General features: G+C 40.5%; 1 protein-coding gene across 1 annotated transcript in view; it reads right to left on the reverse strand.

Moving 5' to 3' along the window:
• PREX1 (phosphatidylinositol-3,4,5-trisphosphate dependent Rac exchange factor 1) overlaps positions 1-26,885 on the reverse strand; it is a 170,850-nt gene that overhangs the window by 84,877 nt on the left and 59,088 nt on the right. The window contains exons 2-5 of the mRNA XM_050907593.1: positions 16,185-16,256; positions 11,741-11,863; positions 4,798-4,902; positions 1,305-1,406 (exon numbers count right to left, since the gene is read on the reverse strand). Of these exons, the coding sequence (XP_050763550.1) occupies positions 1,305-1,406; positions 4,798-4,902; positions 11,741-11,863; positions 16,185-16,256 (402 nt within the window). The remainder of the gene's footprint in view (positions 1-1,304; positions 1,407-4,797; positions 4,903-11,740; positions 11,864-16,184; positions 16,257-26,885) is intronic.

The raw sequence follows: 26,885 nt of genomic DNA on the forward strand, positions 1-26,885 counted from the left end.
CTTTTGTTTGTTCAAACTGTAAGTGGAGTCATGGATAGACTGACTGGACTGATAAACTAGCTGTATACACATAAATCCCAGTAGCTAGGTCCATAAGGAATGGTGCATGAATGTCTGCTGTAAGATGGGTTTGTGCACAGCTGCGTAGACAACAGAATGATTCCGCCTTTAGGAAAGGCATATTTTGAAAATTCAGCTCTGAAAGCTCCAATTGGATGGAAAGAAATAATTTCAACATTTATCAGATGAAACAAACAATTTTAAATGGAACAACAGATCAGTATTGAGCTAACCAGCTTGTACCTACGAAAACCCTTAATCATGCTGAATGTATGGACACAGCACTGCAATAGCTTTACATGACATACAGTTGATTCATGTGGTCAGCGGGTGACCAAGAGCACCAGCTCATCACAGAATTCTTACTTTCTGCCACAACTCAGGAAAGGACCTTTCTTTCAAAATATGAGGCAATTTCTTCTTACATTTTTTATTAATTAATTTTCTTCTAGCAAATGTAATTTACTGATTGCAAAAGAGACTGATGTCACTGAAGATTGATGGCTGTTAGCCACAGAGTAGCTACAAGGCCACTGGTGATGCAAGCTCTCCCAGAAACTGCTTTCTCCTTTTCCCTCTCCTTGTCCCCACCAGGCGTGTGACCCAGCCCTGACCCGGAGGGATGAGAGGCAAGTTAGCTCTTTTTAGGTCTTTTATTCTTTAGCTCCTACAGTAAGAATACTAGCAAGGGGGCCAATTAGTGCCAATTGCAGTAGTCATTTCTGCAATGACACCTGTCCATTGGGAACTCGTCTGAGACGACCAAACAGTTTTCAAACAAGCCACGAAACAGCTGTCAGATGATACAGGATTTTGATCATTACTGACCTGAACACACTCAAACTAGAGACCTCGTGATGAAAGCTGTATCCTATTTAGAGTCCCCAGAGCCATCCAGTCCCTCAGAACACTGATACAATTCTATCTGAACACGGCTTTTCAGGAAGTGGCTAAAAGAGCACTCACAAGCCTTAGCAAACATCTGAAGAGAACTGAAGTCAAAAGGCATTAGTTAGTAAGTTACCCTCTCTGGTCTACCCACACCATTACAAGATGCAGCAGCCTGTCAGCATCAGCCAGCTTTTTGACTGTACCTATAAAAAGCCATTTTCTTCAGAGAGGATCCAACTTTTAGAAGTGCAAACCAGGAAGATAGTAGTGACAACAAAAGTCAGAGCTAAAAAACCTGCAGAATCACTCCAAGAATAAAACAACCATCTGGAGAAATACTTTCTTTGGTTTACCTTAAGCAGAAGTGGATATTTGCAAATTCTCTGAATTGGAGTCAGCAGATAACCCTCTAGTGGAATGTCTGTCGTCTTTCTCCCTCCCAAAAGCATGCAACCCTATAATCAAAAAAGGAAACAAATGTTACCTCAGACATAAAGCTTTCAGATGCTCTTTGACATGATTTTATATTCCTATAACACGTATTACAGTCAGAAAGCACTTTGCCACACCTAAGATACAGGAAATGGGACTTCATTCACCACTGAAATACAGCCATCAAGCCTGCAAAGTTCTTTGTGCACAAGCAAAAGAAAATTTGCTGTGGATAACAGTGGCTGTGTAGAAAGGTATCTTCCCAGAGAAATATTATACAGCTGGTGACTCAAAAAATGTCATAATACGATGACAATCAGCAAACCTAGATGCACCATTACCTAAAAGAATCCAGCCTACCTCCCAACTGATACAACCATTTGCCTTCATTCACTATGCAAAGTTTGCACTGTTGGTCCAGAAAATTCTTGAAGGCTAAAATAAAGCCTACTAACTAGTAATCATATAACTCTAGACCAATCCTTATGTCTGAAGGAAATTGAAGTGCAATTGAAATAAATGAGTCATCTGCATCACATCCACCAATTCTCTGGCAAAACATTATGTCTAAGCACAGCTGGACAAACAGCATGGGCGCGCTGGCTGGCTAACCAGCACACATGTAGCTCTCAACCAGTCACAGCACATGTTGCTGCTTGCCCAGCAAAAAAAGCTATGGGACATGCAGGCAAGGCTACCTTGTAGGTAGGAGGTGCAAGAGGCAATGACATTTAAGGAAATCAGGTTTCATTAATTCTGATGCTCATTTAAAAAAAAAAAAAAAAAAAAAAAAGGGTTTCAGCTTTAATTTTGTGAAGCTCTGCGACTTCCAAACAGAAAGAAGGTGAAGGGCATTTCTCTGCCTAGAAAAATTACTACTTTCCCAGTGTTGTTTAAACACAGTAAGGAAGGGGACAAGTATTGGACCAATACACCAAAGAAATCCAAGTCCAAATAGATTTTAGGTTGAGGAACAGAACTCATTGCAATACTCACACAATGAGTTCATACAAATTTGCAGGGACCCTGCATTCCAGGAGAATAATTTCACAGATAAATTTGTGCACACTACCTCAAAACAAGTGATGCTCAACTTCTCAGTAGATTACAGAAATTAATTTCTCAGGATTGACATGGAAGAGTAGTATAAGAATTGGGTATAGCATTGAAAAAAAAATCTAGTCCTTGACCTGTCCTTATTTTGTCACAGTAATCTGTAATCTCTGTGTGATACACAAATACTGACCTACTGTAAGCTTTTTATACATTTCCCTGAAGATTCTGTTATTGGCTACTGCCAGAGACAGGTAGTGGACTCAGATGGACTGCAAACCTATTTCTGATAAACTAGTCTACATTTCTGTGTTCGACCATGAATCTGGACAACTTTGCTCCAAAAATCACCCCAGTTGCAAACCTGTCCTGTCAACAGAAGCTGAAGTTTAAATTCAGTTCAGCCAAGATGTGCTTGCTTTGGGGCACCACTGATAACGTTTTCCCCTGTGAAATGTGTGCTGTGGCTCAGACACACTCTGAAATTTAGTAGGTTTTTGGCTGTAGTTCAACAATCCTCCTCTTCAAGGAATGTTCACAGACATCATACATAAATCTCATTAGTCCTAACTGGTATTTTTACAGACAATTGTCTGTAAAATAACCCTTCCCCAGGCTATTCTAGATCTGTGGCGTTGGCTACCAGCTCACAACACTCCCTGTCCAATTTTCCAAGTCTCGAGTGATTCAGTCCTTCCTATCTCTTCTTTCAGCCCTCTCTCTAGCTCTGGGCTCAAAACTGCCCTTTAACACTTACTGATTTTTCAAACACATTCCCACATTCTATATTTCAGCAGCTGTGAGGGGGCAATCAGGCCAAATCTATTCTCACAAGCAAAGCTTTGTATTTTAACGCAGCTTTCTCTGCATGGTGGCATTATAGCATTGGCTTGAGGAGGCAGTGGAGAAGGGAGGCCTGAAAGAAATTACAGCAGCCACAGCAAAGCAGACACTTCAGTGTTGCCTCTCCTCCCATATTTACTGCTATTTTAAGAGTCTCTTGGATTCAGGTGCTGTAGCAAGCCACAGCAGACAGTGTGACATCTTTTATGTGCCTCGTAATCAGTTTGCCAGCTGCTGCCAGTAACACAGACAGGAGGCTTTTGCCAATCCAGTGGAAGCAGAGAACACCCTGAATGTTGGGAAGGATGGTGTTTACATGCACTTTTTTTTCCTCCTCTTTCTCATTAGTTTCCCTCAACAGAAGCACCCAGAGGAACTCACAAACAAGAAAAGGGTCATTTGGTGACTCAAACTAATGGTTTAACATGGTTCATTAAAAAGTCAGACATGACAAAGAGATTCTGACTACCCAATAGCATAGGCGCTTGCCCCTGCTGCTCCCTCCGAGGCCTATATTTTGTGGCTAAAAGAATGTTCTGGCCCTGCTTGTGACAGACATTTATGCAGAAGTTTTCTTTTGCTGTACTATATTGGGAAAGAGCAGACCTTTGGCAGAAAGGAAAAAAGAAGAGCAGAAAGAAGAGCAGAAAGAAGAGCAGAAAGAAGAGCAGAAAGAAGAGCAGAAAGAAGAGCAGAAAGACAGCCTTTCTTTTACTTCATAGCATTTACTAAGAAAAAAAGCTAATGTGTTGAATTAGTCCCTCACCTACGTGCCAACCCCATTCCAAATGCCACACATCCGTGGCCAGAAAACAAGACATCCAAAAATCAAGCAGAATTGGGGTGAAGGCTAGGAGGAGAAACATCCAAGAAAAGAAAGAAAAGTAAGGAATGTTGGGCAGAAAGCACTGTCTATTGGTTGTTTCTCCTCCCAGCCCAGCTTCTATAGAGGCATTTGAAGGCTGTATGCCACAGTCCCTCCCAACATAGATACTAGTACACCATGGGTTGGATGGGGAGTTAGGTCATTTTGATACAAGCAGCAATGACGCAGTCAAAACAATTCATCCAGACTACATTTCTTGCCCACAACTGGACTCATGGGGGAAAGGGTGTCAGAAGCAGGCCACATTTTTCTGGTGCGTCTGCAGATGGTGAACTGGTCAGAGAACTGAGCAGGGAATCAGATCCACTGGGAACTAGTCACAGCCCTGCTGCTGACTTATTGCATTACTCCTTTCACAATCTTTGGTCAAATTTTCTGTTGCTTCTTTTTAAAAAAAAAAAAAAAAAAAAAAAAAATCTTCCCTGTTTCCACTGAAATCACTCATACCAGAGCTGTGCTTAGTTCTGTGCCTGAACTCATCAGTGATTTCAATACCTATCCATCCTGAGTGCTGCATACCTGGAATGGGTAATGTCTGCAAAATGCCCGGCATTCCCGGGATACCAAAGGGTTATTATGAGTACAGAGCAAAGTCAGATCATTAAGTCAAGAGTGCTAGAGAAGGTGCTTACCAGGAGGAATGTTCTCACTGTTGGGATCTTGTTCAATTCCATCAGCAGTCTGAGTGCTTTCTCGTGGTTGCTACAGTACTCCTCGTACACAAAGAATTTGTCTTTCTGCAAGGAAAAACGTAGTAACTTATTGACTCAGACAAAACTGGAGTGACTATTTTGTCACAGTCTGATACCAAATTCTTTACAAAGGGGTGTGCACTCAGAGTGGCATTAGGGTTGCAGTTTACATGAAGCGCATGATACTCCTCTAATGTGAATAATGTATAGAGGTGTTCCACTAATTCCTAACTTACTCTGCTGTAAGCTAACATCAGCTTTCTGAGCACAGACTTCCAGCACTTTTCCTCTTAATTCATCACTGAAATAATATATTCTTTGCTGAAAGAATGGATTTTGCTATCTCAGGGATACTTGCATGTGTGTCAGGATATTCCAGCAGAGCAGCCAGGAGCAGAGTAAAGCCAGGAGCAAGGAGGCTGACATTTCTGAGCTGTGCTGACCACTCCTGCAGGAGGAAGGAACAGAGGTGGCTCGGAAGAACCAAGGCCTGGAAGAAGCTCAGAGATCTGGAGGGGAACTATAACACAAAGCAACCAGCTGGAAATCCCCTGCCTTTGAAGGCTGAGGGGGATGCCCCAGTGAGTTGGCTGGTTCACTTTGTGTTCTGAAACAAGCAGACGACTTCACTGTTTCGATGCAACACTAAACAGTGGGTCAGCTGTCCATAACAGTTTCCCTTAATGGAAGAATTTCATCAAATACACACAAAATAACCAATATATTACAGAAATTAAAGGAAGGGAAAGGTAGCTTCACAACTAGATAGAGGTACTTGCACTGGAACGTGTCACACCCACCAGCACATGCAGTGGAATGAAATCCCCTGTTAAGAAACAAGGGTCAGCTGGCAGCACCAAGTTCTGCTTTACTGATCTCCAGAATCAAAGACAGTGCAACTTCTTCTAACTAAAATGATCAGAGGTGCTGAAGCCATTGCAAACATCAGATATCTGGAAACACTGAAATGATTCACAAAAGAAGCAGTAACAACTATTTCCATGCCTGAGCAGATCACGCAAGGAGTGAGTTGATCGTTTCAAGGCTGTTGGGAAGGGCTGAACTTCAGCAGCTATGTTACGAGATTCCAGTATTGCATTCACTGGAATAAAAGTGAGGTCAAGAGACTGTTTTAGGCTTTAGTCAGGTTAAATGATTCAGAGGCCAAAAAGACCCATCATTTTTTGGGTGCTTCTCACAATAGTAGTTTCTTTCCCGCTTCTATGCCACAATGCAGTGCCATGCTGAGGTACTCAGACAAGCTACTTTGCGTATCAAAAGTAATTTAGATGCATTAGCGTGGCACTCTGCCAGGGGTAATATGCAAGGCCTTCCAGAGCTGGCATCTCAGGGCACCATGCCACGTAGACAATGCCCTCCAGAGTTTGTTGTGGCATTCACATCATTGATTTTCTATTTAGGATCCTGGCCTGAAAACATTCTATCTGAACCTTTTCATCTCCCCAGAACTAGGAGGTTAATTTTTTTTTCAGTTTTGATTGGACTTCTAGCACTCTTCAGAGATGCAGAGCTTCCTGTGGTAGCTGAAGATATCTGCAGCAATCTGGCTACTTTTAAGACAGCTCATAGTGTTCCAAACAAAAACTACTGCCAACTGAAGGAGTTAAGTAACATGAATCCATGGGAATACAGCTGCACTCACTGGGCATTCCCTTCACTATTGTCACATGGAAAAGAAATTGTGTTAATATTAGTTTAGGAGAATTTCACATTCTGGTCAGATGCTCAATGGCTAGATGTACATGCTCAGAGACTGTAAAATGTTTTTGGGTTTGGTTTATCACTAATCTGATGAAGTTTTTTTCCCTCCTTGTACTTCCAAAGGAAGAATTGAGAATAAATAGATGTATGTCCAAACACAACGACAATGGTACAAAGCAAATAAAACAGCAACAACCAAGAGTATGGTGCAAAGAGCTGGAATGCAGATGTTCGAGACTTTTATCCTTCATCTACAGCTGTTCATATTAGTACTGGAGTTTAATACTGGGAAGCTGAAAAGAAACAAAGGCTTCTGACCACCAGATGCAGGAAAAGGCAGGGCTGGGTCCATAGCATGATAGAAAAGAGGCAGTTCAGAGGCATAGGATCGTTTTCAACCATAAAAACTGGAGAGTTACAGAATGAGAAGACAGATATATCAGTTTCTCCTGCATTTCCTCCTCTCACCTCTCCTCAACTCCCTGGATGCACACAAGCAGCATGCTTGAAACTAAAAATAGTAACCATTAACACAACAGCATCCGTTACATCAATGCACACAAAATGTCATTGCTCAGGTTTCTGACTGCAGCTTTGAGTGCCTGGAGTTTTGGGAGGTTATATTTAGATCATGACAAAATCCCTTTGCTAAAGCTCAAGTCAGTACAATAATTATACACACACCAGAGTGCTTTCATCAAGTCTTTTCCAGCTGTCCTTCATGCATGAGACCCACAAATATGAGAACTATGCTTTAAATTACTCAGTGTCTGAAGTGTTTAATTTCCTCTCTGGGTGACATTCAGTCCTGGACTCTCCCATCCCCTGGTGAGGAAATTATCAGTTACGTAATTACAGATGTTAGCCCAGGAATTCTGAACCTGCAGTTACTCTATATTAAAGTGCAATTATGGTCAGAGATGTGACCACATAAAAATGCCACCTTCTTACTCAGCAAATCTGCTGGATACACAGCTAGACCTTCTGATTTTGGTGACAGAAATAAGCCTACACTGTTCTTAGTCTGGTTAAAATAAACTTTAACTAACAGTTTATTCTCCAAATATGTTATTTTGGGTCCATTAGAACTGTCCGCAAATTAGTGCAAATTTGAAAATAGTTTTGACTAGAAAAAGCAAACAAGACATTTGGAAAATTGTAACAATTTTATTTGGACGTATTTTTAACAAGGCACGGCATTTTCTTGTTTCAAAGCAGGCTGAAACCAATTTTGTCAACATGAAAAACCTAAACAAAACAGAAGATATAATTCTCAACAAAACAAGATCCCTAATGACTTAGACAGCAAAACTGATCACTCATGCAACATTGCTCCTAAAAATGAGAAGAAAACATGTTTCCCTCAAACAAGTTTCTAGCTGTTACATCACCAAACCTCTAGCAATATGGCAATATCAGAAATGAAGCATCCATCAATTCTCTGCCCTTCTGCTCTGCAGACACTCATACGTTTCCATGACCTGCACAAAAGAGCCTATGCTGATGAGGAGTGATTATTCCAAGTTCAGTGTATATGCTCTCTTTGATGTTAAAGACTTGTTCTACATTCCATTTTGTTTAAGGCTGCAGATCAGTTTTGAATGCATGTTTAAGTATGTTCTTTACTGTCTGTTATGGTCATACTGAACTACAGCTCCAGAAGAAATTCTAGCACCTAGCATCAGACAATGAACTTCTCATGATCATCTGATTAAATGGAGTACACTAGGGTAAACAATGTCTGTCTTCCGAAGTAAACCAATTTTTCACACCAGACTATCAGAGCAAGTGCATTTCATCACCTGTTAAAATACTTCAAAAAGTCAATGTGCAATGACTGCTCTTTTGGAACCCTTGCAAAATCTGCTTGCTTGCTTGCTTCAGCTGTTACTCAAGATCGGAATCCTTCTGAACTGGAGATCCAGGGGAGAATGTTCTAGCATTATTATAAATGGATCAACTCTGATCCTAGAGGCTCATATCAACTAAAAGCAGTGTCCTGTTTCTGAAGATCAGTGGCCTGTTGTTGAGTGAGACTCTTCTAAGCCAAGGTAAACCAGGAAAAGAGTCAGGCCTATGTAGATCAGAGGAAATTTAGCATACATATATCTCATGAACAGGACCCAAGCACTGCGGTCTGGTGGAACTCCACATGGGGAATCTGGGGATCTCTATCAAGGATATATGATACAAGGAAACTTACAGAAAACATGCACCACTAAGAAATGCAGTGTCTGGAAAAAACAGTGCTTCAGGAATTCTCAAGCTATTCACCAAATTCATGAGCATTTTTAGCATTGAGTTTCTGAAGAAAAGCACCTGTGCTAACATCTGGCTGCTGACAAGGACTGGGTTCATAATCAGGACTAAGAATGACCTTGCCAGGTGATCATGATAGAAGATACACTGATACATTCAAGATTCATAGGCCTTAAGTCACTTCCTCAATGCAAACTCCCCTGAGGATACACCGTGACCTGATGACAATGAAAAAGCAGCACTGAGGGTGTTCTTCCTAGCACTTCTTCTAAGCGCATTGCAACAAGAGAACCTTACCCAAAATGAAAGACCAAAGAAATATGTTACCCATGTTTTCCCTGGGTAAACTGGCTAACAACATGCACTCTGAAAAAAGCTCTTCAGCCATGTTGCAGGAGTGCATCACTGGAAGAGAACTGCTGGCTTTTTCTCCAGGAAGCCTCAAGTGTGCTGCAAGGGCTTCTTGTGGTGGCAAAATACTGTACACCATTTTAAAAAAACAACAGTTTCAGCACCATGGAAACACCTTCAGGAGTACTGTTTCTGAGGCACAGGGTTTTTTATGAATGCCTCTGCTTCATCAGAACAGCCCCAATTAGGGAAATGGAAGCCTGAGCAGAAAGGAACCGAAGACTCACTCTGAACCACAGTTGCCACTGGCATCTCCCTGTCACTTGCTGGAGACTCACTATGGAAGCCTTTACTGTGACAGGGCACAAATCACACCTCCCTCACTCCCAAATACCCACAGTGAAGCTTGTCTTCTAAAACCTAGGCACAATCTGCATGCAAGGACAGATTATTTCCTTCTCTCTTGATAATCTTCTGTTGACTGTTCCTTACTCAGACTTGAGGTACCACAATGCTCCTAATGGTATTCCTACATTTCCTGAAGGTAATTATGGATGAGACCACCTTTTTCTATATATTCTAAATCAAATATATGTTTTACTTCCTTCTGCATAAGCTGCTTCTTCCCCAGGGGATCATGAAACAGTTGATGTACACATTATTCGCAATGGACTCCACAGACAGCAACGTAAGCTGATCTCAGTCAAACTGCCTCTATCAGAAGACAAATTCTCACCAGCACTCATCCCTATGCATTACAGTTTCATGACTCCTGTATTGTTGCATGTTTGATAAATAAGGAACATTACATAATTATTAAATTTAGCAGTAATAAAGTTACAAAATTATATGTTCATATACAAGAAAACACTACCAATAACTACATATACCAGGCTTGAATTCAGTCAAATGACAGGATGTTAACATTTCTGGTTATTCAGTGCCACTCTGAAACACAGCAGACAATCTGACAGCATCACTCAAAAGCCCTCTAGTTTTGAAACCCTCGCTAATGAATACTAATATATTAGTACAGCACATCTTGTTGGTAGGCAATGATTCTAGTGGGTATTCAAGGCTTTAAGTTCACCAGTATGTTTTTCAGCAGCTGACAGTCAGTCCTCACATCTGATACAATTTTTGGGCATGGTCTCAATATAACACTTTCCAACACTATTTTAATAATTGTCACAGCATAAATAAAAATTAAATAAGGTGGGGTAGTTGGTAAAGCTCTATAAGTAATGAATGGCTGTATAATTGCCGCCCACTCAAACCTGATGAACTGTGAAAACATGAATTTTGATTATGAAAGCGTAATAGAACATATTTTGATAGGAAGTTGGCCTGTGGCTTAAAGCAGTTAATAAGAATTTGAAGAAATGGCTATTATACACGTGCTTTCTAATTTTCAAACATCTCAGGAGGGCTGCTCCAAGTGAAAAAAATGTGCAACTTCAAATTATTATACATATAAATTAGGTAACTTTGCATTTAAATGAGTCCAGCTTGTAACTAGGTATATATAATAACTGATCTTGCATATACAGTATGTTCCACATACATATTAGTCAGAGGATGGCACACATACATAATTGAAAATCGGGCCAAGTTAAAAACAAAACAAAACAAAAATCTACCACAGGAAGAATTTCACAGTATAAGAGAAAAATTACAATAAGAGAAGCAATGGTAGGGTCATAAGCTGCAACTGCATGATCCTTAGTATGGGTCTGTGCTTTCCTGGATCACCTAGCAGTACCAATCTGACTGGATCAGGTTGGCACACATGATCATATTATGGATGTAGCAGGAGAACAAATAATACAGCTATTAGGCATAAAGTCAGATGACACAAAAGTAACTTGTCAAAATGTTCTAAACAACCTGGAACCGGCAGAGTGAATTTGTATCATAGGACTACTTCGCATTTTGTACCTCTGGCATTCTTGAGCTAGCATTATGAGTCCAAAAGCCAAATTTTATTTACTTTTGAGCTACAGAATGCAGGTACTTGTTTATTCCATGGTAAAAGGCTGCGTGTTGTAACTTGTGCTGCACTTCAGCAAGAAAAGCCATCTCACACTACCTTTCATTTACTGAAGGATAAATGTATGGACAGACACTAAGTTCTGTAAATGATGTATTGTCCTTTGTTTTTAACTTTGATCTTTGTGGGTTTCATTTTTTTTTAATTTTAAAATACAAAAACTATTCATTTACTTGAAATTGTGCTGCTTTTTTGAAACATTTGGAACGAAAGCAGACAAATTCTCAGCAATAAAAAGTGATCAGCTGGGTAAGAAAAAAAGGAAAAAAATATTCAATGGGAAAAGGAAGAGTTTCTAAAAATACCTCTTTATTTAGCTGAGTTTGATGTGGTTTCCATTGTTCTAACCTCATTCACAAGTTTTTTCCCACCCTACCTACAACTTTCATACAAGACACGCATTGTCATAGTATTGCCACAAGCCTTAGAGATTAGGGCTGGGGCATGGGAGCTTATGACAGGAAACTGCATTTTCAGATAGCGTTAAGTGATTGTACTTACAAATTTTAAGAAAACATTTCCCAGTTCATGCTGAGACTGAGGTTCTGGTTGTAAACAAAATTCCAGGGCAGCCAGGAACTCCTTGTGAACACCAAGAATGTCTTCGATGTTAGAAAATAAGATCTGAAATATAAAGAGAAAAACATTGCTAGCTGTTAATACATCTGAGAGTGTTTTGTTAAAGTAGTAGCACCAAAATATTGTGGCTCTAGACTTGCCGTGATAGGATCTAAAGCACAGACAGAATGAATTACACTGTATTTGCCCCTGTCCTGGCCCCGTACAGAAATCTTTATTGCTACTGAAGTACCTGCTGTAAATGAAGGTTATCTTTTCAGATACCTGAGCATGATGAATGTGAGCAACGTGAGCACCCTCTTTCAAGTCTAGAGAAGAATTCCTATGAGACCAACTAGGTGAATGGAATCACAAGGGCCAAACTCACTTTGCAGGAGATAGAAGCAGGAAGTCATTTGCCTTTCCTTTCCGTGCATTAGAAATCACCTTCTGGAAGAAAGGGACTTGAAGCTACGACACACAAAGATGTACCTGTAAATAAGAGACCAAATCTCTGCCACGTAGGATCTAGAATTTCACTGGCACGAGTACAGAATAGTGTAAAATGCTTGCAAACCACAAGAGCAGCATTTTCGAGTTCCCTTTCACTGATCTCAGTGGTTCTAAAAGGCGTATGTAATGGGATAGAGGCCCCTTGTTTAGATGTGTACTAAAAGGTAATTGTGCAATCTCACAGTAAATGATCCCTAGTGATTTGAATATACATGTGCTAAGGGGAATAAACTGCCAGGGTGAAAGCTGCTATAAACGCATAAGCTTTATAAGTCTTAATCATTTTCATACAAAATATGAGAAGAAAGTGTGAATACACATATAGGAGATGGAATGCTGCCTACACAGGGGGAGAAGTCCTGATGCATGGTGACAGAGCCATCAGTATTGACAGCCATTGCAGGAAAGCCTGAATGGGCAGAGTAAATCCCGGAGTCTGCAGTGACATACATATTGCAGACAACATTTTCTATCACTTTGCTTTAACTATGCCACTTGCAAAGAGAAGATCTGCAGTGCAGTCAAACCAGCTTTCACATTGGAAGCAGCCTCCCAGGTCTTGCACAGTGAGTGGGTGACACTCCTCTGAACCCCAAAGCATGCAGCCTGACAGAGCCAGCCTTCATCTTCCTGGCATTTGGTGTGAGAAGTGATCGAGCCTAACATCTTCCAACACCTCCCAAAGTACCTTATTGTAACACTAAGCTTTTCAACATCATACAGTGCAATTTATTCACCAGATGTGACACTGATTCAGCCTGGTGGCTGGTGATGTGGCAGTAATTCAGAAAAACAATAATCTGTAAATTAAGTCTAATCATTAAAGACAGGAATGAAGCCTCAATTCCTGGTTTAAAACCAGTTTCTCTCTGGTGTTGCAGGGGTAGACAAGATCAGGAATTCAAGTAGCCTTCATCTCTGCCTGTACCCAGGTTGAACTCTGTATCTTCTGTTATTCAAGGATGGGCAGAGTATTTCTCTCAAACTCCTCCTGCAAGCTGCCTGCATGTGCAGAGCAGAGCCTGTTGCATCTGCCTTGTCTTTGCTCCCCTCTCACTTCAGGAATACTAAGATATGGTAGTATGCACCATCATTAATGCATACTTGTGCCTCATAGCTCCTTTCTAGCTCTGAATAAACTAAAAGATTCTAACACACTGCATTTGCACTGATGGGCTCTGAACCAAAATAAAGGACAGGGAGCTAGGACCATTTGATTGCTTCCAGAAAACTTCCCATGCTAATTCAAGCAGAGCATACGATGGTTTTGTCACATGGCTGAAACTGATGTGATGACACGGTAGCCTCTGTCTGCATGGCTTTGCCAGAAGCTGTGCCAAAAGGGGATTAACAAGGAAGAGGAAAACATCTGTCAGGGATGATTTTATCCTTCAACAGCAGTCTTCGGGGGGTATTTTTTGATCCAAGGAATATCTGTGTAATCTAATGAATTCCGTGGTGGTCGGTAGAGCTCTGCTTGCAGCAGAATTAGCAGATAAGAAGAGTCACTTGAAAAATCAAGGCAGCAGAGAGACCTTGACTGCATGTGCTTCTATATCTAATACACAGTTATCATTTATAAACCTCACGCAAGGATCTATGTCTGGCAGCTTGCATACGCCCTCAAGTTGTACTGCCTTCAATCTACTGTATCAGTAAAATTACATCAGTGCCCTGCTGTGAATGTAGCATAATACTAACGTATCTATAGAGTTATTCCCACATGAGGCAGCGAATAAACTAAAAACTTTTTTTTATGATGTTGCTGCAGCTGTTAGTCACTGAAGTACTTGTAAAATCTGGGCCTGGCACAGGACTCAATGTGGCCTTTCTGGAAGGGGATACAGTGGCCAAAGATTACTGAAATCTCCAGTGCTTAGTGCCAGCTGTAGGAGAAACCTGCAAAAATAATACTGGGAGTAATAACTCAAATTATCCTAAAAAGCACTTTTCTCCTTTTGCTCTGAGGTGAGTGAGTGCCAGAATACCTATTTTCCTCTGGACAATTCTGCAGCATGAAGAAAGAGGGGAAAGATAGGCTTCTCCTTACATAAGCTGCCAAACCATTTATACAGTCTCTGCTACCATCTTTGCTGCTGCCAGTCACCTCACAGCCCTCTGGTGACTCAAGATACATAATATTAGCAGGCAGAGTTATCAGAAGCCTCAACACCACCTTGCTTGTCCGGCTTCTACCATCAAGGAGGGAGAAAGGAGAGGGAAAGAAAGAACAAATATCTTTCAACTGCAGGAAAGACAATGAAATTATTTGGGGGAGGGGGAGAAGGGTGGGGGGGAGGGGGAGATAATATTGACTCTGATGAGGAAAACTGTGCCTTTGTGATTCTATTTCACCAGCAATAGGTGTAGGCCTTTTATTACTGAAGAGAAGCTCTGTTATTGAAAGCTGGGTATTGTAATAATAAGAATAAATGAGGTCTCACAGTGGCCTCAAAAAGACCCCCCAGGCACTTCAAGAATGACACAAAAATGAAGCGGTACTTCCCCAGAGGAGTGTGATGAAACTTCAAATACAAATACATTTAAATCAGCAGAGAAAATACGGATTCTTCTGCACAGGCTTTGTGGGCACTGCATCTGATTATGTGGCAGTCATAATTAATATTCATTTTGATGATATATGAATAATGATAGAATAACAACTTTCATCAACATCTGCAGCTGTTCATCAAATTGGCAAATAGTTGTGTAGGTTTCTTTCTCATGCAGGACTTACTTTTTGCACACTTCTCTGCACACGAGATCTATTGTCACCAATCATTAGTCTACTTTTTCTTCAGCCACCCCTAAACTTACTTCAGACTCTAGATGGTGAGTGTTTGGGGAGCGGGGACTTCCAAATTTGAAGACAGCAAGAGGCTTAGCTCCACAAAGCTGCCAAGCCATCTTGCTACCAGCCCCTTCTGATGCCAGTCTGTCAATACTACAGTATTGCTAGCCTGTAGAATGAATAGCAAAAATGGGGGCTAGAGCCCTGCTAGGATCTCTATACATTCAGATAATACTAGTATGTGAAATGAAGGAACCAGCCTTGGGGAAACACATGCCAGCTGCAGTAGCGCTGGCTGGTGCGATATACCTATTATTGCTGTGCCCTGCTCCCACAAGTGTAAAGAGCAAAGTTTCTGCTGATTAGGAGCTACAGGATCAAACGCAAGCCCAATAAGTAAGCCTCTAATGGCAAAAAAACTGCTCTGCCAAATTACTACAAGAAAGTGTTGCTTGTATTTATAAAAATAACAAACAACAAGGTCTCCTGTGACCACAGGCACTAGAGAAGCTAGCACCTCACAGCTCTGTGTTCTATGTCCCTTATCTCTTTCCAGTGCAAAATTCATTCAGGAACCTCCTCATGCAAGGGTCTCATGTTACTTAGACCTCCACAAGAACCCAAATTCCTTCCCACTAGAACACAAAGGAATATTCCTGCCTCCTTCTCATAAGCCCTATCAATTTTAGGTTTGTAAAAGACAGCAGATGCAAATTGGCTAACTGAATACTGTCAAGCAAAGTAGACAAGGGCTGTGCATTCCCTGCCTTTCCTCTCAAATTCACTGAAGAGGCCTCTCTGTCCTCTACCCACCATTTCACAAATCTTGCCAAAAGTTATTATCTCTGACAACACTGTTGTCAAATTTTACTGAAATTAGCTGGTGGGATGGAAAATTGCTGGGAGATGACAGCTATACGAATGGGCAAACAGATTGACAGATACAACTCTTTTCCTTAGGGAACCAGTTTAATAATAAGCATCAATATGACATGAGGATATTTGATATTCATATCCCTGAATCTAGCCTTTCATTACGTATCATTTTCCCTACCAAGAAAATGAGGAAGATAGAAGAAATACCTTAACATTCTCCTCTGTTATGTACTTCTCAGCTTTGTCCACAGCATTCTGGCGGAGCCGGTGAAGAAATGCCTGCAGAGATAAAAAAGATTATGTTCAAACGGCTTGATACAGTTTGATTTCACTCTCTTATATCCTCTAGGTTCCCATCAACACAGTGCAGCTGATTACCTTTAAGACTGAAAGAATGTAAACATTTACCAAATCACCACCACAGTTCTTAGACTCAGGGCTGCATTCAGGGCAACACAAAAGACATTTCCTACAATGTTGTTGGGCTTTGCCTGGCAATAAATGTCTTCCCTCTGTTGAAACTTTTAGACTTCATTATCTGTTACTACCAATAGACTGCAGCGAGGGTCTGTTTGGTTTTTCTTTGAAGGTTTCCCCTCTCTCTAAGATGCAGCTGTTTTAACTTCGGAGGCAGCATGCCTGATGCACATCAAGATGTATGTCAGCAAAAAGGACTGCAAAGAATGACAAAAGGACATTCATGCTGCTGGAGCCGAGGCATGTCAGAGCTATGAGCTAGGGTTATGGACAAGTTCAACAGACTCAATACATGGGGAAGGGAAATGGAAATTGCCAGACAGCGCCTGGGACACGTTATCCTGTTCACTGTATTTCATTTGGTTAAAAACAGACAAAACGACGCTGGAACTTTTCATCTAGGCCAGGTTTCCCCTTCCCTCAGCTCTGCACACCTTTGGCTTTAACAGGCAAATCAATAAAAAGCTCCAGACCAGATACAAATGGACAGCGATCCGAATATCAGCCTTCAAAGCATAACTCTGGCTACTGGAAGTTGGGACCTACTTGCATTTGCGCTGAACATACCCACAGCATATTTGATTCAGTGGGAAGGGTTTAGCAAAGCACACTACATGGGATTTCTACCTCAAGTCTCCACTGTTTTAGCAACTATTGGCTAAAGGGCACTTCTGAACTGAGAGCAGGGAATTTTACCTTCCACAGGCATCAGCAGAGAGAGATGCAAATACCCACAGGTGAGACTGAAGGGAAGCCAGTGAGGACAGAATCTGCTGTGATAAACTACATGACCCATGCACAGAAGGGTAGAGGGCTTTCCTCTCTGTTCTTGTTAGTGGTTTCTAACTTGCCTCCCACACAAAGGAGTGAGGCCTGGGGAGTGCTGTGAACAAGGAAGAAAGGAACTTTTCTTACCCACCTGAGACAGAGAGGGGAAGAGGGTCATTTCTTTGTATTTATGGTACAAAGCAGCTTTGTTACAGCTTGAAAATAAAAGGCTTTTAGAAGTTGAACTATTCCTGAGCAATGCGTATCTCAGCTGATGCACACTCAGCTTTTTCTTTTTTCCTTTTGCCTGTTGGGATTGGCAGCAGCCTACAACCTGATAAGATGGCATGTCACTGAACCAAACTTAGAGCTTATGGAATGCCTTCGCTTCTGGTATTTTGGTAGGAAGACAGTGAGCATGTCGCTCTGTCTGACTTCCAGCACTACAAGGGGCACACCTCTGTTTCTGCTTAGCCACGGCTCTCTGACACTTCTCAGCCATTCACACTTTACAGGACAGGCACCAATAAAAAAGGAGATTAATTAATGAGGCACACAGACCCTACATTGTTTTTTCGGACCTGGATTCTCAACCTGCTTTTGAAAAAATTTCAAGGACTATAATAACGTTGCTCGTCTTGTATTGCTAAACAGGAAGGCAATCCTGGCTAGATTTCAGCTAGATATGGAGAGCTTGGAGCAGGTTGTGTGGACTAAGAAGTCTGAAGAACAGATTCCTGCATTAAAGGGACAGGACGTGTGTGCCAGTGGCAGAAGAGGCATTTTATAAAAACCAGCCAGTCCACCTTGCCAATAATCTGGCCAGGAACTGCTGTAATGTTGATGTACTGCCCAGCACCTTGGCAACAGTCAGGGAACTGTTTGAGATGAAGTGTTCAACATGATGACTAATGGCAGGAGGATTGACAGGAATAGCTGTTGCCCTCCCACTTCAGCGTTGGGTGTGATATCTGAGCATTAATAATCAGGCATCTGATTTATATGAGGTAGCACATCATATTAAAGTCACTCATTCTCAAAAGATAAGCCAGGCAGAGACTTTTCCTTGCTTTAATCACATCTCTGTTTGGAGACAACAAATCCAATTGGAATGATTAATTAATCTACACAATTAGCAGCTCCACTGGTGACTAATAGTTACCTGCATATTAGTCCCAGTATGGTGGGTCTAATAATAGAAAGCTGGTAAACAAAAGTGCAAATCACATTAGCTGTTACAGGCTAGTCAATAAAAAAAGCAGTCTGTGTTAATCTAAAAAACAGCTTTTCTGTGATGCTTGTCTGAAAAGATCATTTAATGCGAGCGTGAGAAAGGGAGACAAGGAGAGAGAAAAATCAAACAAAAAATGAGAAAGGCATAGAAGCAGGGAGAGAGTAGAAAGGATGAAAGACGTAAAAGGGAAAGAGGCAGTCAACTTTGTAGATAGTTTGTCAAGTCTCCTACAGCCTCTGATTCGTCTTGATGTGCATGAACAGCAGTCTCTCCAGTAATAATAAAATAAGACAGTTACAAGAGGTTTTGGTCCTAGAAATTTAGTCGTCTACTTTCCAAAATGCAATCCCCCCAAAAATTTCAAAACTTAGTGGATGCAGAACTATGTGTTCCCCAGTTTTCAATACCTTCTCATGCACAAACAAAATCTTTTGCAACAGTCATTCAAATAAAAAAGCATGATAAACACAAGCTATTAAACAGCAGAGCTGTTAGAGCTAATGTTGCATGCCCTGTTCACATGACACCACCACTTTCCTTCCAAACCACTTCTAGCTTGGAAAAAGCAGCCCTTTTCTCAGAGAAGTTGTTCAGACATCCAGGTCAGTGTTTTCCCAACTTCTCAAGCGATTTTTTGTGCTACTGGTTTTACGAGGCTCTAAGCTCATCTGTATCAACACCATCCCTCTATTCACCTGGTGACACAGACTCTAAGACCCATTACACAAGTAGCATGCAACTCTCCTTGGGAAACATAGCTACAAGGGAGTGTTATGAACTTTTATTAGACCTATCGATTTATCTGGAAAATCAGACAGGAATTTGGGCCAGGACATGACAAAGGTGATGAAAAAAAAGAGAGGGGGGGGGGTGGTGAATATTAGAAAACTTGCCATGCCCATATCTTATTTATATTCCAAAACATTGTTATTAAAGAGGAAGTAGTTGAAGGGGTAAAGGCTTTTCTGGACATCTAAAAAGTCACTGAGGCAAATGCTCTCTCTGGCTGCTCCAACCTCTTCACACTCTACACAACTCATATATGAATTCAAGGGGTCTAGTCCTTGACATTTTCTATGAGGAACTTTCAGGGACCCCTCAGTATAACCCTCTTCATCTGCAACACTTTCGATCTCTGCAAAAATGAACTCACTATCCTCCAGGGATATGTGGAAGCATAGGGTCAGCTTTCTTGGGAGCTCTTGAAAAACATTCCTAGGAGTTGAGGACTCTGAAAATCATTCCTAGGACACAGCAGGATGATCACAATCACCTCTCTGCTGCAAACAAAAGCGGAACTCTCTACTGTGGCACGCTATTGGTTTCCTACACTTACAAACTATCAGGGATTCAGGGAACGACAGCAGCTTACGATATACTTATACTGAAACAACAATCACACACCAGATCAGTAAGACACTGTTGAAGAGCTAGAGATGAACAGGCAACAAAAGTAGACTGCTCCCTTCTATCTGCTTGTATGCTGGTCAGTACCAATACAAGGTTAAAAATTTCACAAAAAACGGAGATAAGAAGATGGCAGATAACATGACATCTTTCCTTCTTATCCCCACAGATGCTACATTTGCTCTCTTGCCATTTGTAGTGTTCTGCTGTGCTCACACTGGGCCAGGTCTCTGAGCAACCCAAGCTGTATGGTGGACTACTGCTTGCACAACAGAAGAGGGGAGAAGGACTGGTAGAGCCCATGGGTCCAGAACAAAAACAGGTCACGGCACAATGTAGGGAACAAATGGGAAACCAGGCTGATAAATTTTCATTCTCCTGACAAAAGGTCTGTGAAGGTCTCATCTTCCATGCGTGTGTGCTAATCATTAGGAAAACAGCCCACAGAGGATTTGGTTTTGTTTAAAATTCTACTGCTGCATCAACATAACATTTATTTGTGCACTGTGACTTGTTGCCCTAGAGGTCTGCCGCTTCTAAACTCAGCAGGCCATGTCTGATGCTCCTCATGTCATGCATAAACATGGTTCATAGTTTGTCTTACAGTACAAATGCCTTGCAGGATTCAAGCAAATCTATGACAAATTAGGATGAGCAGAGTGAAATGCTTCTTTTCTGCACCATGTCATGTTGGGTAAGTTCCTTCCAATAAATACTAATACAAACACATTACAAATCTAGAATGCAATTTAGGTATAAAAGTTCATTTCAGTAAATAAGTATTTTAATGGCCCCTTTTGGTGAAGGTGTTTTGTTCTTCAGTTCACTATCCTTTCAACCTACTGTTGCAATGAAACCTTGTTGCTTTGCGTGTCTTTGCTGCACCTCTGAACCACAAAAGCACGAAGCATACTTTAAGGAAAGAATCTGCTAATTGTGAGTTGTTCTCACATGAAGCAGACTGAAGCAGCTGGGATTTCTCTCAAATGCTTTTCAAATGGCTCTTGTTGAACTTTGACTTGTAGCCTTAACTTCATTAGGGAAAATTAGTGTTTACCACCTTCTATGTAGCGTAACACATGGCAAATACTAGGGATGAGGCAATGATAGTTTGTTCATGCCCCTTCTCAAAATTCATGTCTAAGGCAGATACTTCCTCAAATGTTCAGAAATAGCAAGAGATTTCTGATTAAACAGCAAGGCAGGCAAACTGTGCATAACCCTGAGGGAAACGAAAGGGAGAACAGAAACAGACAATGATGAGGCAACTGGCTACCATATCCAGAAGGAGCAATATCTGAAAGCACAATCCTGTGAAACCCGTTTTCTGAACAGGTGACTGGAATTTCATATTGCTCTTAAGAGACAAGCAAGACAATGTTGTTAAACTCGTCAGTGATCAGGACTGATTCAGAACAACGTAGGGATCTAGATGAGCCTAGTGTTTTCAGTGTTAAACTGAATAAATTGCTTTACACTTGTGCAATCGTTTAAAGCTTCTTGCAAGTGCAGACATTTTGATTCCAAGAAAACATGCTCACAGTGAAAAACAAAGAGGCGACATGGACAATGAATTCCATCATTTGACCATCACTAGCATCTTCACCTTGCAGCTACAGCATAGGGGCTTTGCATTAATCTGTCTCTGACAATACAGAGTAAAACTTGTCATAAAGATTTGAACAAGAACTTGCAAGTGTAATTTTAATCTCTTTTTTTTTTTCATCACTTGAATAAATGTTGCCACTAAATGTGGCTGTTAGATAAGCCTTTGCCTCCACTGCAGTACAGGTGAGATACCAAAAAACTCCATTGTCTTTAGCAAAGCAGCTTGAAAGTCCTGTGGGAACACGGCTCTACTGAAATAGCCTGATGATTTAAAATGAATGTTTGCTGAAATTTGTGTTTTAAGAGCAGGTGCATCCTTGCTCATGTTACTCAATTGTTAGCTTTGAACCTTGTCATCCTGATTATGTTCTTTTGCTATCAGATATGCAGTTTATAAGCTAAAGCTCTACACAAATGACAGGAAACATAAATATCCTGCATCCTACATGTGAACTGCAGTTCTCACCTGCACTGAAGTCTGAAAGACAATGCAATAAATAATCTCAAAATAACGTAACAATGACTGCACAGGGCTATTTATACAAAATAAATCCCATCACAACTTTTTTTTTTCCCCTTCATAACAACTAAGTGTGCATTTCTATGGAAAACTAAGTCTTTCAGCATTTCCCTTTAAGCATGTTGTAAATACCTGAATGCAGATCTTTCACTGAATGCTAGCACAGCTTTGGGTTACCAACCAATTGGGAATCAAGTCACTTCAACTGGAGGTGAACCTACTTCAATTCTACTGTTCCTAGAGTGGCCTGCAGTACTGTGCGCTGTTAACCAAGATCTACTGACTTCCATCCTAGAGACAGCTGGATTTTAAAGACAGATGAAGTCATTCTTGTGTAAATTCAGACAATTGGTTTTCAAATATCTCTTACCTTTCTGGACAAAAGCTAGCATATACACGTAGAATACTGGGCCTGATTCAGGTTTTTCAGTTGTGAAATTTCAGTTAGAATATTGGAAATCAGAAGCAACTCCTTTGACATCACTAGCATTACGTATGTAAAATGGAGCAAGACTGAAGCAACTCTACTACTTTTAACGAGTGTATTACTGTACCTCTTACACTGTAAACTGGCAATCCCGTATTCACCCATTGCTCAATTACTGGCTGCTATATTATGATTTCTACAAAAACACATTTTAAATTATCAGTGTCTGGTAAAGGAAGAAAGAACTTAAGCATCAGATGAGTGCTTTATACTGAAATTCCTGCATAGAGTATTTCACCTATGAAGAATATTTTTCTCTAGATCCTCTTAAAACAATAGAGTCACAGCTGCGCGAGAGAGCAACTCTGCAAAAAGTAGCTCAGATCTACAGCCAAATTAATTCATCAGCAAACAGCTGAAACAGGGACTTGCCTAGTAGGCAGAGGTGTTTAGTAAGAGGAAATAGCATCAGAAATACCTTTTATTGCCCTAATTTCAGGCTTCCTGTGTATCAAATTGGCTTTAAAGCCTCAAAGCTTATTGGTACATATTTATTTTTTGATCTATCCCCTGAAGAGGAACTAAACTATTAGCTAACCAAGATGATTTAAAAAAAAAAAAAGTCATGTACATTACAGAATATCAAACACACCACTCTGCAAACAGTTCAGGCAGTCTGAGCTGTAAGCTTGCATGATTGCCTACTGCTAAGCAGAAAGTCAAACAGACTCTACTGTACAGTTTTTAAAATGACACGTCTTTTTCAAAGGTTACAGCCCTTGCATAATCTTGGGCTATGTTAGACATGAAATGAGGTGAACTACTTATACTGATCACCTATGCTCTATGATACTCATTTCACTATTTCTGAAAGCAAATATGAAGATCTCTGTCTTCAGAACTATTACTCCCATATCCCTGGGGACAATGTCTTTCTTGTTCATATGCCCCAACTCCATCCCCCACACCCACACTTCCTTCTTTTAAGGAGATTTTTTTCATTCCAGTGTTGTCATATAGAATAACAATCATTTCACACACACAAAAGAATGGATGTTACAGCATGAATCATCTCTTCCCACAGAAGACTGCATGACCATTTGCAAAAAAAGTAGACTCCACCTCAGGTGAAACTGCAAAGACCATCAGAAAACTAATGCAGCTTCAGTTGCAAAATCCAGATGTATCTCACAGGGGAGAGATCTTTTTATCTGAAGCTTACTTTCAATGGGTATTTTTTATAATTGTACAGATATATGAGCAATAAATACATCTATACATATCACAAAACCTCCACTGATACTGATAATTTAATAAACGTTAACTAAGCACTCATCATGGCAATTTGAAACCTCTTCCCCATTTCTTAGTCTGACATACAGTGAATCCTGATAAACACCAAATGAAATACGGGGAAGCATTCAGAAACTCAGCTGTTTAAAATTATGTAAGTGTATGTATGAATAAAATGCTTGAATAAAGTGGATTATTTCTTTATATACTACATAAGAGAAATAGCCACTTCTTATGTAAGCTATACGCCTGAGATATTTCCAAAAATCAAACTGATTTGTCCTTAACCAATCCTGCATTTTAAGGCTCATGCAGTTATGACCACACTTGGCTGATTTATCCTACATCTGCCTTGCCATTGAGTGTTATACTGTCTATAACATCAAAGCTAATGAAAAACAGTTGCAAAATACTGGCATTGCATAGCACTGGGATTTTCAGTGGTGCTTGAGGGAGTCAGACATTCCAATTGCTTTTTACTTACTTTGACTCTCTTGACATGGGTCCACCACAAAACGGTTTCTGTTAACAAATCACTGTGGCTAGGATTCACATCATCTAATTGCACCCATCTAAAAGTTGAAGCCTACCCTAAGTTAGCGATACAGGTTGCCTCTACAACAGAAAGCAATGGGCAGGCAACTTCAGAGGATGTCACTGCACTCTAGGAGTGACGTTTAAGGAGAAAGGCTGAATTACGCTCTAGAAATGCCCTTCTCTTTCCACCAAGAGAGAGCCTGGGTGACAAGTTTAGATTAGACCACCCTTCTTGCCTGTACCAGTTTCACAGCATCTGCAAATACAAAGTTCCAGGGCAATGAGTGTTACTGAATCGTTTCTAAAACTGAACCAGTGACTGTGTCTCTCAGCACGGATGCTACGAACATGGGGGCATTGCAAGTTGACACATGCAAAATTAATGTGCACAGACATTCTCAGCATGGTAGTATTCTGGGACTCAATTGATCTAGCAGCACTTCCCAGAAAAAGTAATTTACAAAGAAAGCTCCAAAAAGATCCCTGACTGTATCTGTATTTCCAGGGTTCTGATGTTTACGCCAGAATTTTGCAACAACAAAAAAAAGGTCAGACCAAATTCATTCATGCATTGACTGATGAAGGAAGGTGAAACCAAAGGGAAGTGAGAGTGAAATATGTTGCAGTGTTTCTCACTCCAAAGAGAGATCCCTTTCTTAGGGAGGGTTTGTATTCATTTGAATTACAAAAAACTTTTTGTGAAGCGAAAGAGAGGCTGGTGCTGCAGAGGGGTCCATTGTCTCTTCTCTATCATTGCCCTGACCTCTGCTATCCCCTCCTCCCCTCAGTCACTAGTATTTGCATCCTCAGGCAGGTCAGAAGATCCCAATTCATTTCAGGGCCTAACAAAAGCTACATTTTTCACCTTTGAAATCCTTCAGGACTCGTTTCTACTAATTTCTTCATATCTCTCATACCCTGTCTCTCTTGACTCCTCTTCATGCTCTCCCTCCTCTCCAACACTACCCCTAAATCACTTTGAATATTCTCATTAATGTAGATTAAAAAAAAAAAAAACCAACAAACCTCTTCCCCTTTGCAGACCCACAGCTTAAGCGTGCTCTTCTGTGAATATTTACTCCTGTATGACTCCAGCCCATTTTTAATATCAACAGAAAATGTATTTGTTTGGATTTTCAAAGGAGCTTAAGAAAGTTATGTGCCTAATTCTCTCAAGCCTTTGGAATATTCTCCCTTTTATTGGCCTCTTCATGTCTTTCTCCCTGTTCTACAATCATAAGATGATTTTGATCATCTTACTGCACCATGGAACTCTTCAAAACGCTTTCAGGACATAGTTTGTTTGAATAGTGTGTTTTACTTCGTTCCTCTTTTATGTAGAGCAATAAATCCTAACAAGTCTGTGTCTGCTTAGCCTTTATGTTACTTTAACAAAAGTTTGTTTCAGGAGTAAGGGCCCAGTAAACAACATATAAATACTTCAGGATTTGACCCATATTACTTACATTCACTATGTCCATAATGGAGAGAAGCCTGCAGACTGCATCCAGTTCTAGATTAGTGATGTCTCCAACTACTAAGATCCTATCAGTACCAGGGAATGTTCAATCAGGTTTCAGGCTCTACACAGTTACTCCTTTTTCAAGAGGGAGGCAGAAGCATCAGAGTGACTAGAAACATCAAGTGGTCCCCAAAAATAGTAAAGTCCAGATGTTGAACGTAATTGTAGCAAAAATTGGAATTTCTTCAATTAATATTTCAAGATTCCAATCTAAGCTAAAGAACTTTGATATCAGAAAGATTATTCTCTCCCTTTTCTACTCTTCTTTTCCCAGTGATGGTGTATTAATACATTAAACACTAAATAGACAAGATAGAGAAAAACTTTAAAATTAAATCTAGTGTCATTGAAGTCCATGGAATTTTTTACATTAGTCGCAACATAGGCTAGGACTTCACCAGTGTAATCCCCTCAGCAAGTAAGGATCATAGAGAACAGATAAAAGCTTAAAAAATGTTGAATTTTGTCTTGCATACTCAGTTTCTGAATATGTGTAATGAGCTGATCATTTCAGAGCCAAAGTTAACAATCTCACTTTAAGTGAATGGTCAGGCAAACAGAACTGCCAAAATGCGCAGGGGTGTAAATCCACTTAATTTGACTGATTTGCACGTGAGTAGACCCACCTGACAACCTGGCCCTTAGTCTTCCAACTGAGTTTATGTGATGATGTTGAATAATATCAATTTTCAAGCTTAGATTGAATCTCTGAGCTAACCGAAGCAGACCAGTTCAGCTTACTGCTGTCAGGTTCACTGACACTTGCTCTAAATTACGTTGTGAATCTACAGTGTGCCCAAGTACCATGATCTCGGGTGACCCACAAACTTGATCTACATTGCAAACATGTAACAAAATCCCAGGATCCTATTTCACTAGGAACATTTTTTTTATGCCCAGCTGATATGTACTTAGAGTCTCACAAGCCAGTTTAGCATCAGACTTTGGATCTAAATATTGAGATTGCTTCTATGGGTATCTTCTCAAGGAGATGTCTATCTGATCTCAATTCATGTGTATATAAGTGGCTAACAAGCTGAACGAACAGTATTCCATGCACAGACTTACACATGATGGGTTTCTATCAGGTTGTGTATCAAATCAAACTCTTAAAT

Source organism: Gymnogyps californianus, chromosome 17 (genome assembly GCF_018139145.2).
Source record: "Gymnogyps californianus isolate 813 chromosome 17, ASM1813914v2, whole genome shotgun sequence".
NCBI classification, from domain to species: Eukaryota; Metazoa; Chordata; class Aves; order Accipitriformes; family Cathartidae; genus Gymnogyps; species Gymnogyps californianus.